This window comes from Salvelinus fontinalis, unplaced genomic scaffold (assembly GCF_029448725.1).
Source record: "Salvelinus fontinalis isolate EN_2023a unplaced genomic scaffold, ASM2944872v1 scaffold_0916, whole genome shotgun sequence".
Taxonomy (NCBI): domain Eukaryota; kingdom Metazoa; phylum Chordata; class Actinopteri; order Salmoniformes; family Salmonidae; genus Salvelinus; species Salvelinus fontinalis.
The window spans coordinates 1-19,767 of record NW_026601125.1 but is presented as its reverse complement, the minus strand read 5'-3'; the positions used below and the strand labels follow the sequence as shown (position 1 = coordinate 19,767).

General features: G+C 43.7%; 2 protein-coding genes across 2 annotated transcripts in view; one reads left to right on the top strand and one right to left on the bottom strand.

The window, feature by feature from the left end:
- The window catches only part of LOC129847663 (collagen alpha-2(V) chain-like), a 46,486-nt gene extending 32,399 nt beyond the window's left edge, over window positions 1–14,087 (bottom strand). The window contains exons 1-12 of the mRNA XM_055915405.1: window positions 13,789–14,087; window positions 7,734–7,982; window positions 7,286–7,504; window positions 6,952–6,968; window positions 6,678–6,710; window positions 6,494–6,526; window positions 5,983–6,036; window positions 5,681–5,773; window positions 5,188–5,265; window positions 4,561–4,605; window positions 4,391–4,444; window positions 2,754–2,807 (exon numbers count right to left, since the gene is read on the bottom strand). Of these exons, the coding sequence (XP_055771380.1) occupies window positions 2,754–2,807; window positions 4,391–4,444; window positions 4,561–4,605; window positions 5,188–5,265; window positions 5,681–5,773; window positions 5,983–6,036; window positions 6,494–6,526; window positions 6,678–6,710; window positions 6,952–6,968; window positions 7,286–7,504; window positions 7,734–7,982; window positions 13,789–13,879 (1,020 nt within the window). The 5' untranslated portion in view covers window positions 13,880–14,087. The remainder of the gene's footprint in view (window positions 1–2,753; window positions 2,808–4,390; window positions 4,445–4,560; window positions 4,606–5,187; window positions 5,266–5,680; window positions 5,774–5,982; window positions 6,037–6,493; window positions 6,527–6,677; window positions 6,711–6,951; window positions 6,969–7,285; window positions 7,505–7,733; window positions 7,983–13,788) is intronic.
- A 3,414-nt stretch (window positions 14,088–17,501) lies between these two features.
- LOC129847661 (pejvakin-like) lies at window positions 17,502–19,514 on the top strand (the record flags this gene model as incomplete). The annotated part of the gene is made up of 4 exons (XM_055915403.1): window positions 17,502–17,757; window positions 17,993–18,188; window positions 18,903–19,044; window positions 19,397–19,514. Coding segments are annotated over exons 1-4 (667 nt in total), but the record flags the coding sequence as incomplete, so codon positions are not given.
- Window positions 19,515–19,767: the final 253 nt, after the last annotated feature.

Below are 19,767 nucleotides of genomic sequence, written 5' to 3'. Positions count from 1 at the left end.
ACCGGGAGCATTCAACCAGGTAAGGTTGGGCAGGCTCAATGCTCAAGAGAGCCAGTACGCCTGCACGTCCGGCATTTCCGGCGCCACCTCCCCGCCCCAGCCTAGTACCTACAGTGCCTACACTACGCACTAGGCTACCAGTGCGCTTCCAGAGCCCTGTTCCTCCTCCACGCACTCTCCCTGTAGTGCGTGTATCCAGTTCGGTGCCTCCAGTTCCGGCACCACGCACTAAGCCACCTGTGCGTCTCCAGAGCCCTGTACACACTGTTTCTTCTCCCCCTACTAATCCTGATGTGCTTGCCCTCAGCCCGGTGCCACCAGTGCCGGTACCACGCACCAGGTATAGAGTAGGCTTTGAGAGTCCAGTGTGCCCTGTCCCTGCTCCCCGCACTAGCATGAAGGTGCGTGTCATTAGCCCGGTGCCTCCAGTTCCGGCACCACGCACCAGGTCTACAGTGCGCCTTATCCGGCCAGAGCCATCCGTCTCCACAGCGCCATCTGAGCCATCCGTCTCCCCAGCGCCATCTGAGCCATCCGTCTCCCCAGCGCCATCTGAGCCATCCGTCTCCCCAGCGCCATCTGAGCCATCCGTCTCCCCAGCGCCGTCTGAGCCATCCGTCTGCAATGAGCCTGCAAAGCCGCCCGTCTGCCATGAGCCTGCAAAGCCGCCCGTCTGCCATGAGCCTACAGAGCCGCCCGCCAGACAGGAGCCGCTAGAGCCGCCCGCCAGACAGGAGCCGCTAGAGCCGTCCGTCAGACAGGATCCGCCAGAGCCGCCAACCAGACAGGATCTGCCAGAGCCGCCAACCAGACAGGATCTGCCAGAGCCGCCAACCAGACAGGATCTGCCAGAGTCGCCAGCGAGCCATGGGCAGCCAGAGCCGTCAGCGAGCCATGAGCAGCCAGAGCCGTCAGAGAGCCATGAGCGTCCAGAGCCGTCAGCCTGCCATGAGCGTCCAGATCTGTCAGTCAGCCATGAGCTGCCCCTCAGCCAGAAACGGCTATATACCCAGAACTGCCCCTCAGTCCAGAGCTGTCTCTCTGTCCGGAGCTGCCTTTCAGTCCGGAGTTGCCCCTCTATCCTGAGCTACCTCTATATTCTGATCTATCCCTCTGTCTTGTGCTATCCCTCTGTCTTGATCTATCCCTCTGTCCCGGTGCTGTCCCTGTCATGGATGTTACCAAGAGGATTTTGTGGGGGTAAAATGAGGGTGAACATTCTTAGGGGGAGATGGAGGCTGGGATTGATTATGGTGGGGTGGGGACCTCGCCCGGAGCCTGAGCCACCACCGTGGTCAGATGCCCACCCAGACCCTCCCCTAGACTTTGTGCTGGTGCGCCCGGAGTTCGCACCTTATGGGGGGGGGTTATGTCACGTTCCTGACCTATTTCTGTTAGTTTGTTATGTGTGTTAGTTGGTCAGGACGTGAGGTTGGGTGGGCATTCTATGTTTTCTGTTTCTATGTTGGTTTATGGGTTGCCTGGTATGGCTCTTAATTAGAGGCAGGTGTTTGGCGTTCCTCTAATTAAGAGTCATATTTAGGTAGGCGTTTTCACAGTGTTCGTTGTGGGTGATTGTCTTCCGTGTCTGTGTCTGTACACCACGCGGGACTGTTTTCGGTTTGTTTGTTCCTCGTTCATTTGTGTAGCCTATGTTTCCTATTCGTGCGTTCTTCTTGTTTTATGTAAGTTCGTCGTCTAGGTCTGTCTACACCGTTTGTTGTTTTTGTTAGTTTAGTCAAGTTCGTGTTTTCTTTAATAAATTATGTGTTCAAACTCCGCTGCGCCTTGGTTCCCTCAATACTCCTCCTTTTCTGATGAAGAGGAGGGGGACTGCCGTTACAGTTATCCCTGCGTGGATTATTTGGGCTGATTTATTTTTCAGAGTAAAGTACGTTATTTACTCAGTTCTGTGTCCTGCTCTTGACTCTGTCCTCTCCTCTGCACAACTGACATAAGACAGGAGGACATATTGCCACGGTTCGTCTCGGGTCTTCAAACCAAGCCAATGTATCCTCCAAACACCAGCTTCAAAGGCATTACCACCGTTGTATAATCCTGAACAATGGTGTGTTAGGCATTTTAGTGTTGTATAATAGTCTAGAGGTTTAATTGTCACTTGGCATTATAACATCTCCGATAAGGGTTAAAAAAAACGAGTTAATGACACAACATGGCATGTTAGTGCAGAGTTAGACACACCAAGGTATTGGTGCTAATGTAGCCTGCACTAACAAGTTTTTCAACCCGCGCCTATTGAAGAAAGTATGCAGAGCTACCTACAATCTACATTAGCATCAAGATATTACACTTCCATAACATTTTTATCTGTTTTGATCAGTGGCATCCATGGTCTTTGGCTGTGTCCTACTTACTTTGGCTTGTCTACTACTTACTAAAACAATATTCGGTGCAATCAATCAATCAATCAAACCAATGTATTTATAAAGCCCTTTTACATCAGCTGATGTCACAAAGTGCTGTACAGAAACCCAGCCTAAAACCCCAAACAGCAAGCAATGCAGATGTAGAAGCACGGTGGCTAGGAAAAACTCTGCACTAATCTTACTACATACTATGAAGGAACATATGCAGAAAGCAACCAATATCAACATACCAGGCTCATTGATACTCAGAAGACGTCATATCTAATGTGGGTTGTTCCTCACCACTGGCCCTATGGGTCCTGGTCAAAAGTATTGCACTATATAGGGAACAGGGACATGGACTCTGTTGGAGTGTAGAGTACTTACATCTGGTCCTGGTTTTCCTGGTGGGCCCTCAGGTCCTCTGGAACCAAAGCCACCCTGTATGAAAACAACATGTGTCAATCACACACAGTCAATACAACATATAGCTCTGGTGTAACACCTCAAGACAGACTGTGATTGGTAGATATCGGTGTAACACCTCAATACAGTGTGTGATTGGTAGATATTGGTGTAACACATCAATATGGTGTGTGATTGGTAGATATTGGTGTAACACCTCAAGACAGATTGTGATTGGTAGATATTGGTGTAACACCTCAAGACAGACTGTGATTGGTAGATATCGGTGTAACACCTCAATACAGTGTGTGATTGGTAGATATTGGTGTAACACCTCAAGACAGACTGTGAATGGTAGATATCGGTATAACACCTCAATACAGTGTGTGATTGGTAGATATTGGTGTAACACCTCAATACAGTGTGTGATTGGTAGATATTGGTGTAACACATCAATACAGTGTGTGATTGGTAGATATTGGTGTAACACCTCAATACAGTGTGTGATTGGTAGATATTGGTGTAACACATCAATACAGTGTGTGATTAGTAGATATTGGTGTAACACCTCAATACAGTGTGTGATTGGTAGATATTGGTGTAACACATCAATACAGTGTGTGATTAGTAGATATTGGTGTAACACCTCAATACAGTGTGTGATTGGTAGATATTGGTGTCACACCTCAATATGGTGTGAGAGTGTAGCGGAGGTAGTTCAGTGATCCAAGCTGGTGTGATGATGATAACTTTGCCTGAGAACTGAAGACTGTGTTAGCTCCCTGAGATAATGCCTAAACCAGGAAGATTAGTCAGTTGATTCAGCCACGGTATGATTTTTTATTGAGCGGATTGTCACGTTCCTTACCTTATTTCCTTTGTTTAGTCTTGTTTAATTGGTCAGGACGTGAGCTGGGTGGGCATTCTATGTTATGTGTTTCTATGTTTGGTTTAGGGTTGTCAACTAGCCTGATATGGTTCTCAATCAGGGGCAGGTGTTTTACGTTTCCTCTGATTGGGAACCATATTTAGGTAGGCTGTTCTCACTGTTTGTGGGTGATTGTTCCTGTTCGTGCGTTAATTGTTTTTCATTGTTCACTTGTTCAGGACTGTAGCGTCGTTGGTTTCGTTTTGTTTATTGTTTTGTTCGTATTGAAAGTAAGTGTTCCAATAAATATGGAAACGTACCACGCTGCATATTGGTCTGATCCTTGCTCCTCCTCAGACGAGGAGGATTATGACGATCGTTACACGGATGGTCAGGAACTTAATTACAAATAATTTGTGGACTACAAATTGACCGCAAGAAGCCCAAACAGATATAATATTTGACAAAACAATTATAATTTCTAACCTTGCTTACATTTGTATATGATCACAAACTGTTTAACTCTATATTGTGTGTGCGAATACTTTGGAACCGATTTCTGATTTCCGTGGACCGCCAGTTGGGGAACAATGGCCTAGGCCCTTTTTTTGTTGAGTTAGCTCTCTGTGCTAATGCCTAGGCTTTAGTTCAATGGGGTAACAGTCTTCAAGCATGTAGGTGACCAGGATTCAAACCTAGTCAAAAAAGCATCAGAGAGATGACTGATGCAGAGATTATGCATGGTTCTTACCATGGATCCTGGGTCTCCAACGTCTCCTGGGGCCCCCTGCCCCCCTGTAGGTCCCTACGAGACAGGGAGGAAAAGGAAATGATCACATGTCTGTCTGTTTACTTACAGAAATGATCTCCAGTAAGAACTGATGTCTGATAGGTAGATATAGTCAACCATCTTTGACTTACTGGTTGACCGGACGGTCCAGGAGGCCCTCTTGGTCCTGCCTCACCCTAAAATATACATGGAGACAACATACAGAGACAGAGTAATGAGTAATGTAGGCACAAACGTAAATGAACTGTCGTTCAATCAAGCCCGCCAAAGACAATGTATAAGACAGGATGCAGCTGGAACGGAGCAAATGGAATGGCATCAAACACTTGGAAACCATGGCAACCATTAGACTAATTCCGCTCCAGCCATCAACACGAGCCTGTCCTCCCAAATGAAGGTAACACCAGCCTCCTGTTGTGCATACTCTACAGTATGTCTTTCCTTGTTGACAATCTACTGCCCATGGACACACACACTTAGCAAGGACTACCAGTCAATGAGGTTGTCAGGGACTTTTTTGTATAGGACAGAAGATTTAATAGTAACTCACCCTGTTGTCAGATATCATCCCCATCATCCCAGCTGATTTAATAGTAACTCACCCTGTTGCCAGATATCATTCCCATCATCCCAGCTGATTTAATAGTAACTCACCCTGTTGCCAGATATCATTCCCATCATCCCAGCTGATTTAACAGTAACTCACCCTGTTGCCAGATATTGTTCCCATCATCCCAGGTGATTTAATAGTAACTCACCCTGTTGCCAGATATCATTCCCATCATCCCAGCTGATTTCTCACCGAAGCCTGCTGCCATTTGAGAGACCAGCTGACCCTGGGGGAGAGAGGAGGACGGTCATTCATTCATCATCACCACGGTGTGGAAGTTCTTCACTGGTGACCACAGACTCCGTATGAAGAGAATAGGTGCAGTGACCTCCCCCTCAACTGGACAGGTACAATGAGAAGAGGGATAGAAAACGTTTGGAAGCTCTGAGCTATCCCTACAAGCCCCCAAGTCTCTTCATGTTACTTACTTGACGTTTTGGGGTGAAAAAGATTTCAGGTACAGCAAGCACATTCGGTCAAAAAGCTAAACAAAATACAAAATGTCTGTATTTTTTCCAAAACCAACCCTCTCAGTCAGTTTACTAACAAGTGTCGGGGGGGAAAGCACTTTTGACCAGAAATTAAGGTTACAGACTGCACCAGTGAAGTGTCAGGCTGGGGAGACAGACAGACAAACTCACCCCAGGGTGTGAGGGCTGGCCGGGGGATCCTGGCTCACCAGGGTTCCCTGGGACTCCTGGTTCCCCATCGATGCCAGCTGGGCCCTGTAAACCCTGGATTTTAGGAAACATATGAAAACTCATGAGTGGCAGTATAGAACGTCACTACTAGAGAGATGATTCAACATGTCTACCAGATTCAACACATAAAGCTATTGAAGAGCAGTGAGTTAGCTCAGGATAGTGTGTTAGTCCTAGGTCACATTGAATCCCAGTATTGTAACACGCTTCTCTAGATGTAAATGTCATTGTGTTAGACATACTTTTCTGCCCTTGAAACCAGTGTATCCTCTGTTCCCATGAGCTCCGGGAGGACCCTGAAACATTGACACAGATAACAAGAAAACATGATCACATGATATGTTACACTAGCAGTAGTGTCTTCCCACTGAAGCTGTGGAAAGAGGCTGCAGTAGTAGCATCAGGTAACCCTCCTTGGTTACTGAAACTCTATAGTACCATCTAGTGTGGTAAAGGGAATCTGACTGAACCTCAAGGAGGGGAGGGGCCAGCTGAACTTCTATACAGTATACCAGAGGAGGCTGGTGGGAGGAGCTATAAGAGGAAGGGCTCATTGTAATGGCTGGAATAGAACCAATGGAACGGAGTCAAACATGTTGTATCCATGTGTTTGATGTGTTTGGTACAGTTCCCTTGATTCAATTCCAGCCATTACAATGAGCAGCACGAGAAACTTATAACATACTTATGTCAAATATGTTGATTTATGAATTTATTTATTTTTACACAAAGAAATGTCTACAGAGTGCTCACCATTGGTCCGGGTTGACCTACTGGCCCCACGACCTGGAAACAAAAAACAAACAAAAACAGTTGTTCAGCTATAAAAGTGACAGTATAATGTTTTTGATAACAGTTGTCATAATAGGTGTCAAAAGTCACATGAATTGTTGATTAACAGATGCACTGTCTCTGAGATGTATGAACACAGACTTACGTAAGGGATATCACCAGGTTCGCCTTTCTGACCCTGGAAATCAAATGCATCAAATAACAATGTGACAATCAGCTCAGCTATTCAGGTAGCCTGGTTCCAGATCTGTTTGTTCTCTTACCAACCCCATTGCTCATTGTCAAGCCAAATATGACAATGAGTGACAAGGAGTTGGCATGACAACACAAACAGACTGGCACTCAGGCTAATATTCAGGAGTGTGTCCAAGTAAAAATTGGAAAACTGAAAATTGAGAATATCTTTTATCATTACTCACCTTGAACGCCATCATTTCTTTGAGGAAGGGAAAGGAAGAAATCAGATTTTAATGTAGATCTTTCATCCTTCATTTGATGTGTGATCTTCAATGACTTGATACTGTGTTATATGTTGAAACATTATGAAATCTAGTATGTTTTCCCCTCTTATCATCAGTGAAACACCTCCAGGGAATCCAAACTTAAATCGCTACGTTTCACACTTGGATTTCCATGCAACACCTTGCAGTCACAGTTCGTCTGAGATAATGATGTAGACATGTGAGCCCTGCTCCTTAGACATATAATTAATATATATGTTTAAGCATGTACTGTATATATAATTTATCTCACCTATCCTCCTTTTAGCGCTGGAGAAGCTGTCACACACAGGGCAGCACTCTCCCTCAGGGATGGTCACCTTCTCACAGTTCCCCACCATCTCACACTGCACCTCCTCACAGATGGTGGTTCCACTGTCACACACACACACCCTGCACGGCTCTGGGGTCCACATGTCGTTGTGGGCGTACACCTGCCCGTTGTCCCTGCAGGTCTCATCTGTCTTCTCCTCTACAGAGTCATGGAGTTTGAAGAACAGACATGAATCACACATAGGTCCTATTAGAAAACACTGAGAGAACTGAGAGGATGTAGGGAGATTGTAATTACAGTGTTGTAAGAAATGTAACAACACCATTAATCGAACACCATTCCATCATGACCATAAGGAATAATTCTCTTAGTGGGCACTTGAAACTGTAAAACATGGATCAATGTAATGTGGTGAGAATGTAGTCACCTGTTTTGATCTTTGGTAGCAGATTATCCCAGGTAGTAGCCTGCTGGCCCTGGGTACCTGCGGCCTCAGAGCACACAGGGCAACATTCTCCCTCAGGGGTGCTGGTTTCATTACAGGCTAGGTCTTCACATCGGACGTCCTCACAGGTAATAGTCCCCAGGTCACACACACAGATCTTACATGGCTCCGGGTTCCACATCTCGTTGTTGCTGTAGACTTTGCCGTTTTCGGCACAGCTGTCTTTGTGCCCTGCCAGAGCAAGTAAAGAGCATTTACACACGTATCTTTACATGTTAAGTCCTCAACCCATATGAAGTAAGAGGTAGAGTAACCCTCTACAATAACACCAGGAAACAACACCACCATGTTTCTGGGATTTTCAGAGATGACAAAAAGCATGAATGACCATTTCAAGCCAATAGAATCAAGGGGATGTTCAGGAGGCCTGATTAAGGATGAGAGTTTTTAAGGACCATGTGACCTGATGAGTGTTTATGTGACTAAATTATTAGTCTTGTAAATTGTGTGTTTCTTCTATGGCCACTAGGTGGCAGACTGAAGAGAGAGAACACTGTCCCAGAGTGGGACAATCTCACGTTTACTATAATGTGGACAATGTGGTGTTGGTGTCATTGTGTTTAGGTACACGTCCGAAATTCTGTTAAATCAAATATAGCTCACTTGCCACAAACTAGCCAATGCGTGAAGCGTTCAGTTTAGGGTTTTTATGAAGAATGTAACACATTACCACCATCTCAGATTGTCCCCAGGATAGAAAGTCCTGACCTACTCTTTATGTATCTTGGTGCAGCAGCTCCACACAACTATCATTTTCAGTGAAGCTCTTCGTTGTCAAAATGTGAAGTTAAATGTTTTTCCTCCAATGTGTAATTATGAATCTTGGAAGAAGCTCATACCAAGGATGTAGTTGTGTAGGGCGATTGCTCACCATAAGAGACATTTCACCATTTTCTATGACAAAATAGGAAGTTCCTCATTATAAATCATTACGTTACTTAGCAAAATTACATCTCCCCACTTGTCATTTGAAGTTGTAAATTCTAGGCCTACATCTAAATATAGTCGACATAAGTACTGAGTAAGACAGTGACGTCATGTAAGTCAAAACCAGTAATATAGACTAAGAAATCAGACTTTCCATTCAGGTTCTGGGCTTGATGTTATTTTTGTACCTTTATAAATAGGTGCCTACATTGCTCTTCCCACTTCAATGAGATCCCTGAGACTAAAGTTCACTGACGATAAGAGGAAGATGTTATACAGCACGGTCGATGACACAGAACAGAAGCTCTTTTCACAATTCATCTGTGAATCGGGGAAACATCGCTCCAATACAGATGGTGCCAGGAAGCAAGAAACAAGCCAAGCACTTCCCATGGCATTATCTAGGCGGGGTCGTGGGGCCTCTGTTGGAAACAAAGGGAGTGAAACTAGGAGCAACACTGACCACCTGCTGCAGTACTATTTGTAGTATCATTGCGGAATCTCACTTTTATAAACGTAGCCAGTTTTATATGAAAAACGTCACTTCTAAGTACTCATTATGTGGGCGAGCTTCTCCCCAAGAGAGAAGCTACTTTTCAAAAGCAGGAGTTATTTCAGGGAAAACCACAGCGGCCTGTATTATAGGTTATGCTTAGCATGTGCCTGTGGCTGGGCTGTATTTCTGACCCAGCCATGAGAGGCCACACCCAGCTAACTCCACAGCCATGGAATCTAAACGCTTCATCATATGGACCAACTTCCATTTACAAAATGTTATAACATTATTAAGTCAGCTGTACCCAAGTGAATAGTGTAAATGAATCAATAATATGTATATTGACTTCACCAACCAGGGTGTTATTATTAAATCCATTATGTTCAGAGGGTTGATCACTATAAAAGTGAGGCTTGTGGTTATTGTAAATTGAATCAATTTGTGGTTTGCACATGGACCATAACACCGCTCCTCTTCAGTTAATTATCCAATATGGCCGCCTGCTATAATTTCCCACTACACACTGACCTTCATGACACTGTGCTGCTCAGCTGTGAAGTCAGGTGAAAGTGATCTTGGTGTTATATTATCAAGCACTATCACACATTGTCCAATAGTATACTGTTTTACAGCTAAAGAACATGGGGGAACATTTTGGAAAGTATGGTTTTCTTGTCTTTTTCGCTGTAGCGTTAATCTGCTCAAACAATAGACCACAGGAGGTTGGTGGCTCCTTAATTGGGGAGGACGGGCTCGTTGTAATGACTGGAGTGGAATCAGTGGAATGGTATCAAATACATTAAACACATGGTTTCCAGGTGTTTGATGCCATTCCATTTGTTCCGTTCCTGCCTTTATTATGAGACATTACAATACACTACAATACACCCCTCCCTTACTACACAATACCTGTGACTTTTTACACTAAGACGTTTTCTATAGCAACATGGGCCTAAACCCCCAAGCAGCAAGTGTGACCTACTGGGTTTGAACTCAGGTTGCCTGCCTGCAACAAGTCTGCTTTCACCCGCTGAGCTAAAGCCTAGGCATCAGCTTGGTTGAGCTAACACCAGTCATCAGGGCCTTATCTATCTGGAGTTCACCTATCGGATAGGATTAAATACAGAGATATAGAATGAATAGAACGGACGAATCATTATCTTGAATGAGGACTCCCGTTCTATTCATTCTGTTTCTATGCATTTCATCTTATCCGATAGACGAAAACCCGAACAGATAACTTTTGAAAAACTGTGCCCAGGTGGCAGGCAATGTTAGGCCTACTTATCACTTGATTGACCTGTCGCTACACAAGCAGATACAAAAGTGACAAGGAAAAGAATAATTGGGAGAAACCAGACTCAATAATATGTTTTGTTCACCACATCAGTAACTTACATTCTTCGCTGTTCAAAGACAGTATACTCCTAAAGTGATATGGGCTTTGTGGATGCCGAAAGCATGAAGCATATTCATACCCAGCATGCATCATTTCACTGGGTGTGTCCGGTCACTCTCTGGCAAACCCCTGACCAAAATCAGTGGCCTGTTTTGGTCCGTCCCCACATCATTATGGCCATGTCACTCTACAACCCTTCATTCAGCCTCAGCCTTGCACTGAAATAGCCCTGCCAGCCAGTCAGCCAGCCAGCCAGTCATGCACACAACATCACTTTACCACGTAGTCTGTCTGAGAGGGATGTATTTTTGCTGAATGCAAAAATTGTTGCCGTTATAGTAATAAGAATTTGTTCCTAACTGACATGCCTTGTAAAAACTAAATAAAAATATGGATTCTATCCATGTATGGATGTTTGTATCCAGACATCATTTCTGAGATAACCTGTCCCATTCGTTTTATTTGAATACTTTATTTACTCACTTGTAAAAAGCTACAATGTGACCAATGTGCAAATAGCATCCATTAAAAGTGTTTGTTTAATTTTCCGTTTTTGGGTGTAATGTTGAGTGCAAGGCCAACGTGGTCCAGAGACTGGGTGGCCTGTAAACTGGACTAAACCTGCTGTGGGTGAGAGGTATGATGGTACTTATAAAACAAACCACTTCCTAAAGTAAAAAAAAAATACACATTTTAGTACTTTATATTTCATTGTGAGATAATAATTGTGATATTGAGGCCTGTAAACGAAAGCACAAACTTAAAAAATGTTTTAAATACGAATGAAAAATAAAAGAAAGGAAATAGTAAGACAGAAAAGGAAATATGAACATTGCTTATACAACACCTATAGATGTTCAATAAGGCTTATACAACACCTATAGCTGTTCAATAAGGCTTATACAACACCTATAGATGTTCAATAAGGCGTATACAACACCTATAGATGTTCAATAAGGCTTATAAAACACCTATAGATGTTCAATAAGGCTTATAAAACACCTATAGATGTTCAATAAGGCTTATACAACACCTATAGATGTTCAATAAGGCTTATACAACGCCTATAGATGTTCAATAAGGCTTATACAACACCTTTAGATGTTCAATAAGGCTTATACAACGCCTATAGATGTTCAATAAGGCTTATACAACACCTATAGATGTTCAATAAGGCTTATACAACACCTATAGCTGTTCAATAAGGCTTATACAACACCTATAGATGTTCAATAAGGCGTATACAACACCTATAGATGTTCAATAAGGCTTATAAAACACCTATAGATGTTCAATAAGGCTTATACAACACCTATAGATGTTCAATAAGGCTTATAGAACGCCTATAGATGTTCAATAAGGCTTATACAACGCCTATAGATGTTCAATAAGGCTTATACAACACCTGTAGATGTTCAATAAGGCTTATACAACGCCTATAGATGTTCAATAAGGCTTATACAACACCTATAGATGTTCAATAAGGCTTATACAACGCCTATATATGTTCAATAAGGCTTATACAACACCTATAGATGTTCAATAAGGCTTATACAACACCTATAGATGTTCAATAAGGCTTATACAACACCTATAGATGTTCAATAAGGCTTATACAACACCTATAGATGTTCAATAAGGCTTATACAACACCTATAGATGTTCAATAAGGCCCTATAAAAGAGTTGCATCCTCTCATTGATATGCTTGATCTAACTTTCAAGGAATATATGGAATCTTATCAGATGACATCTAGTGGCCTTTTGTGGTACTTCAGATTATCACAGGTGTCTGTAATTATATGTGTCCCTCTGTGTGGCTTATCACATGTAAAATATTTATACAGTATATATATATATATATATATATATATATATGTCTAATAAGATGATTTTTAAAATTAAAAAATGGAATAACAAAACTGTAAAACATTATCCGAAATATAAACCATCATTTTAGTGAAAACCATTTGTGTTTAATGAGGGTTGTTTCAGCATGAAATATTATTTATATATTTTTACACACTTTTATTTATTTTACTATGTCAATATGTCTATGTTGTAAATGTTTTGTGGCCAAACTGATGGCAGTTGTGAAAAAATACAATAGTTGGAAGAGTTGCAGAATTAATGCCATTGATGATAAGATGCTTTTTCATTAATTATGCTATTTTCTCTTGAACCATATGGTCTATCCACTAGAAACTCATGGACAATATGGACACAGATATAAAAAATGAATACTATATATGAATATTTTTTTTAAATTATTATTCAAGTATAAATCACCAAAGTTACCATAGATTGCCATAGATCACTGAAGATTCCAGTAACTTTGTTATATTACGGGTAGCTTTTCAACCGTAATCCTTTGTTCCCAGAGGGACTTTAACAAAATGTGTTCCCTATAGACTCAAGATCTACATGGAAAAAAAGTAATTCCTGTACTCTGCTGCAGTTCTGTGGAACGGGTTACCAAGCTACCTGAAAACTCTGTCTTCAGAGAATAGCTTTAACTTACAAAATATCTGAGAAATAGTATGTCGGTGTGATTAGAGGTATTCTTTGATGAGGCGACTCCTAAACGGGCACCTCTGTGCTGTTGATAAGGTTGATATAGTAGTAATTGATTATACTGTTGTTTTTAAATTGCATTGTGTGTGATGTGTGATGTGTCAATCTTGACCACCTGCCATCTACCTGCCGAAGAGGACCCCAACAGTCCGCCACAATTCAAATGAATTGTGTGTTTGGTGTAGGCTTAGCTTGGCATGAGGCTATCAAAACGTCATGCCAGGGTAAGTCTACATGAAACACAGACCAGGCTATCAAAACGTCATGCCAGGGTAAGTCTACATGAAACACAGACCTTATATGAAGTAGTACTAAAATCCCAGATAGAAAAAAGGGGTGAAAAAACGATCGGAACCATTTCTGGGTTTTCTGGCTGTGTTGTTATCTTCAACAGTGTTTATGTCTGTAATGTTGTCTGCACCTGGCCGAGCCTACTACTTCTAATTATTAAATCAATCAATTATAAAAATGTAGAACAAAAAGTTAAACGCATGAGCAACTCATATCACACAGTACAAGCCAATCAACACAATCATCCGTCAGTCAGACCATAAGTCATGCAGTGCAGCCCCGTCCACTCACCTAGCTTGACATCCTGGCTGGTCACTGTCAAAACCGGAACCAGAGATATAGCAAGACATAGAATAATCCTGGAGAGCACAGAGGTGGCCATGTCTGCACCTGAGACAGGCACCTTCCCAACACACGTACAGGGCAGAGAGGAAGACGAGAGGAGAGGAGGATGAGAGAGCTAGGCTAGCGTTGCAGTGCACAGTACCATCCAGTAATATCCAAGTAGCCTTGAGAAGAGAAAAGAACTGCCTGAACTAGACCAGAGAAACAGTCTCTCTCTCTCGCTCTACTTCTCTCTCTCCCGCCGCCTCACTCTCTCTCTACTTCTCTCTCTCTCGCGGCTCTCTCTCACTCCCGCTTTTAAAGGGTTGTCTAACCTCTAATTTTCTTCCTTTTTTCCTGTGCTCTCAGTCTCAGACAGCCAGCGTTCAGCAGATTACTGAAAAAATAGAATCAGTTACTGATTACAGATGACATTACAGTAGCATATATATACACTGCTCAAAAAAATAAAGGGAACACTTAAACAACACAATGTAACTCCAAGTCAATCACACTTCTGTGAAATCAAACTGTCCACTTAGGAAGCAACACTGATTGACAATACATTTCACATGCTGTTGTGCAAATGGAATAGACAAAAGGTGGAAATTATAGGCAATTAGCAAGACACCCCCAAAAAAAGAGTGATTCTGCAGGTGGTGACCACAGACCACTTCTCAGTTCCTATGCTTCCTGGCTGATGTTTTGGTCACTTTTGAATGCTGGCGGTGCTCTCACTCTAGTGGTAGCATGAGACGGAGTCTACAACCCACACAAGTGGCTCAGGTAGTGCAGTTCATCCAGGATGGCACATCAATGCGAGCTGTGGCAAAAAGGTTTGCTCTGTCTGTCAGCGTAGTGTCCAGAGCATGGAGGCGCTACCAGGAGACAGGCCAGTACATCAGGAGATGTGGAGGAGGCTGTAGGAGGGCAACAACCCAGCAGCAGAACCGCTACCTCCGCCTTTGTGCAAGGAGGTGCACTGCCAGCGCCCTGCAAAATGACCTCCAGCAGGCCACAAATGTGCATGTGTCTGCTCAAACGGTCAGAAACAGACTCCATGAGGGTGGTATGAGGGCCCAACGTCCACAGGTGGGGGTTGTGCTTACAGCCCAACACCGTGCAGGACGTTTGGCATTTGCCAGAGAACACCAAGATTGGCAAATTCACCACTGGCGCCCTGTGCTCTTCACAGATGAAAGCAGGTTCACACTGAGCACATGAGCACATGTGACAGACGTGACAGAGTCTGGAGACGCCGTGGAGAACGTTCTGCTGCCTGCAACATCCTCCAGCATGACCGGTTTGGCGATGGGTCAGTCATGGTGTGGGGTGGCATTTCTTTGTGGGGCCGCACAGCCCTCCATGTGCTCGCCAGAGGTAGCCTGACTGCCATTAGGTACCGAGATGAGATCCTCAGACCCCTTGTGAGACCATATGCTGACACATGCACATTTGTGGACTGCTGGAGGTCATTTTGCAGGGCGCTGGCAGTGCACCTCCTTGCACAAAGGCGGAGGTAGCGGTCCTGCTGCTGGGTTGTTGCTCTCCTACGGCCTCCTCCACGTCTCCTGATGTACTGGCCTGTCTCCTGGTAGCGCCTCCATGCGTTGGACACTACGCTGACAGACACAGCAAACCTTTTTGCCACAGCTCGCATTGATGTGCCATCCTGGATGAACTGCACTACCTGAGCCACTTGTGTGGGTTGTAGACTCCGTCTCATGCTACCACTAGAGGGAGAGCACCGCCAGCATTCAAAAGTGACCAAAACATCAGCCAGGAAGCATAGGAACTGAGAAGTGGTCTGTGGTCACCACCTGCAGAATCACTCCTTTTTTGGGGGTGTCTTGCTAATTGCCTATAATTTCCACCTTTTGTCTATTCCATTTGCACAACAGCATGTGAAATTTATTGTCAATCAGTGTTGCTTCCTAAGTGGACAGTTTGATTTCACAGAAGTGTGATTGACTTGGAGTTACATTGTGTTGTTTAAGTGTTCCCTTTATTTTTTTGAGCAGTGTATATAGGATGTCATGTGTGTCATCCTATAGCTTGTAAAAGAGCTGTCTTGATGAATCAAAAATGTCTTTTGGACACAAAAATCCTGATGAATGTCTGTATTAAAATGAGGAGGGTAGGATATTAAAATGATTACACAAACAAAACCTGACGCGCCAAACAAATCAAAACACCACAAACACACCAGCAGGAGGTAATGTATTCTGAGATGTCAAGGCAGCCATTTTGCAGCAGAAGGCTTGGAAACGCTCACCAGCTTCACAACAGTAGTTTCTCTGGATTTACTTAAAACTGTGAAGGCATTCACAGAAGTTTATTCATTCCATGTCCCCATATGGTCATTTGTACAGTAATAAGTGTTTGTGTCCTGCTTGTCCTGCTTTGTGTCCTGCTTATCTCTATAATAGCCTACCTGGGTAGTCATTCTGACCTTTAGAAAGAGCGTTCTATTCCTGTTCAGTGTTAATGGACCAGTGTGAATACAGACATAGTTTACACTGTGGAAACCACACCCATTTCCCACTTTTTAAAAAGTCTCATAAATAAACAACATTACGTTTAATTTCCAAGCCAAACAGCTAAATTACAAGGAAGGCAAGGCAAGGTCATAACATAAAATATCCTGTATGATCTTTGGGTGGGGAAAGCCTTGGTCTAGAAGTATTAAACTCCCTGTAACATGTAGACTAGTCTATTATTGGTACCAGACACAACCACAAGAAAAGTACATTTGAGCATAGACACCACAAAGACCACCACTCTTCTTGCTATTTGTCATGCTAGTTCACAACACAGGAACCAGATGTTTCACATGCTACTCTGGTATTTGTTTCATTAGTCCATTGTTGATATAGCCCCAAGTGGCACAGGGGCGCGCAATTGGCCTACATCGTCTGGGTTTGGCCGGTGTAGGCCATCATTGTAAATAAGAATTTGTTCTTCACTGACTTTCCTATTTAAATAAAGGTTCAATTAAAAAATGCATGTCAGCAATCAAGTTTTCAAGATATATAACTTTCATGTGATGCTGAATGTATCATACCGGCTGTATTTCTGTATTATGAAGGTTATATATCTTGAAAACTTGATTGCTGACATGCAAAACATTTGTGACTATATCAACAACATTTGGGACCACACCAATAGATAGCTTTTGGGTGGAGTTTTCCTTTAAGGTGTGTAACCCTGACCCATTTGAATGTGATCAGATTCCCTAACCAGCTACAATGAAACTATTGATACCTTACTTACACTGATATCTCTTTCAGCACTTAGGGCAGCATTATTGATAGACATCTAGGGCCTCAAAGACAGAGTAGCACAGGAAGTACTGCATAACCCATTGATGAGCTCACTGGTCACATGACAGGAAGAATGAAGGGAACTACCTGTCCAATCATGTTATGGGACAGCTTGTCCCCATATCCCCTTACGTGGTGTCTCCATTATTCATTAGCCCTGAGCCCTGAGCTGCACAGCTGAATGACTCTACTTGTTTGAGAGAGATCTATCAGAACAACTGTCCACCTGTGCAGAACTTCCCAATGTGAACTCACCAAAGATAAGAAAAAGAGAAGAATAAACTTCTTTAATAGTGTAAACTAAAGGATTGACATTTGCCTGGACAGCGGACACTTACCTGTTGCTGCCGTGCGTGTCCAGCAGTGACTCCTGCACCCGTCTGCTGTTTCTTGGTCACCGCTATGTTCGCTGCGGCGACCAAGAACTTTGTGAAGCAGGTGGGAGACACAGGTCGGTTGATCCCCGTACCGAGTCTGAGTGAGGCTGACCGCTACCAACCGCTCAGCCTGGTCACCAGGAAGAGGAAGAGACACTTCTGGAAGAAAACCAAGTATGCCTCAACCCCCTTCTCCCTGAAAGACATCCTGGTGGGGGAGAAGGAGATCACAGCAGGTAGAGTCCAGTGAGAGGAGGAATGCATTTTTATCAGCAGCTATTAACGCCTATGTCATTCATTATAGTGCATTATGAATAGCTTATAAGGCATTATAATGGGCTCATAATGCATTATAACGGTCTCTCTCTTTGACAAAGTAAAGCAGGACCGTCATGTGTTTTCTGCAGATGAAAAGCTAGTCCCATACAATATCAGATGCCTTTAACAAGGCCTTTTATTGCATTCAAACAGGGGTGTCGTCGTACCAGCTCCTGAACTATGAGGACAAATCTGACGTGGCCCTGAACGGCAGATTAGGGAACCACCTGATGAACGACGTGGGGTTCAACATCAGTGGTTCAGACTCTGTGGCCGTCAAAGCCTCCTTTGGGATCGTCACCAAACACGAGGTGGAGGTCCCAACTCTACTCAGGGAACTCAACTCCAGGTACACTGCAGGTGGTGGAAAATAGCTTCAACTTTATTCTATTGCATTCTTGTTTCTGATAAGATATTACCAAGGGTCACAATGGCGATGACAAACTACTAATATATCAGGTTAGTTAATATATAACTACGATGGGGCCTCCTGGGTGGTGCAGTGGCTAGCTGTGCCACCAGAGATTGTGGGTTCGAGCCCAGGCTCTGTCGCAACTGGCCGCGACCGTGAGGCCCATGGGGCGGCGCACAATTGGCCCAGCGTCGTCCGGGTTAGGGAGGGTTTGGCCGGCAGGGATATCCTTGTCTCATCACGCACTTGTGACTCCTGTGGCGGGCCGGGCGCAGTGCACGCTGACCGGGTGTATGGTGTTTCCTCTGACACATTGGTGCAGAGTAGCTTGGGACTATTGGTTCTATCTGTATTTTACTCAACATTTAGTTATTGACATAGTTCTGTTCAACGTTCTCTACCTATACAGTAGTCTAAATACCTCAATTCATGTTAAGTTTAAAATAATACAAGATAAAAGTAGTTGACACCATTCAAACCAATGAGGTTTCAGAACTTTAAAGCCAATTATCTCAGAATCATCTTTTTGCAGATATAACCAAGCTGTTTATATTCTAATGAGACCATGTTGGTTGTACATACTGTATATTACACCTGGACAGTAAAAGTCTTTCTGACACAGGTTTGTGTTCTGGTTTCTGTCCACTATAGGAAAGTGGATCTTGATCACTGTCTGATTCGTCAGTCCAAAGAAAGTGGGCGGAGCGTTCTCTGCGTTGTCATGGAGAGCATCCGTACGACTCGTCAGTGTTCTCTCACTGTCCACGCTGGCATGAGACGGACGACTATGAGGGTAAACGCACACCTACAGTACACACACAGTACACACACACATACAATACGTACACCTACACATCGTACACACACCGTACACACACCGTACACACACTGTACACATAAGGGTACACACACGTACACATAAGGGTACACACACCTACAAACATGCAGTACACACAGTACACACACACAGTACACACACCTACACACACACACACCATACACACAGACACAATACACACACCTACACACCACACACACTCACACACTGTACAGTACACACAGAAACACTGACATCTGACACTCTTAGCAGGTAATGGTTGAATGGATGAATGCCCTGTCTCACCTATCTGACTGGGGTTCTACAGTTTCAGATTGATGATGGTCGAAACCCCAAAGGTCGAGACAAGGCCATAGTGATCCCAGCTCACACCACCATCGCATTCAGCATCTTTGAACTGTTTGTTCGATTGGATGGACGACTTGGTGAGACAACCACAACAAACACACAGACACAGTTACACTTGACCCCCATCTCTCTCTCTCTCTCTCTCTCTCTCTCTCTCTCTCTCTCTCTCTCTCTCTCTCTCTCTCTCTCTCTCTCTCTCTCTCTTCTCTCTCTCTCTCTCTCTCTCTCTCTCTCTCTCTCTCTCTCTCTCTCTCTCTCTCTCTCTCTCTCTCTCTCTCTCTCTCTCTCTCTCTCTCTCTCTCCCTCTCTCTCTCTCTCTCTCTCTCTTTC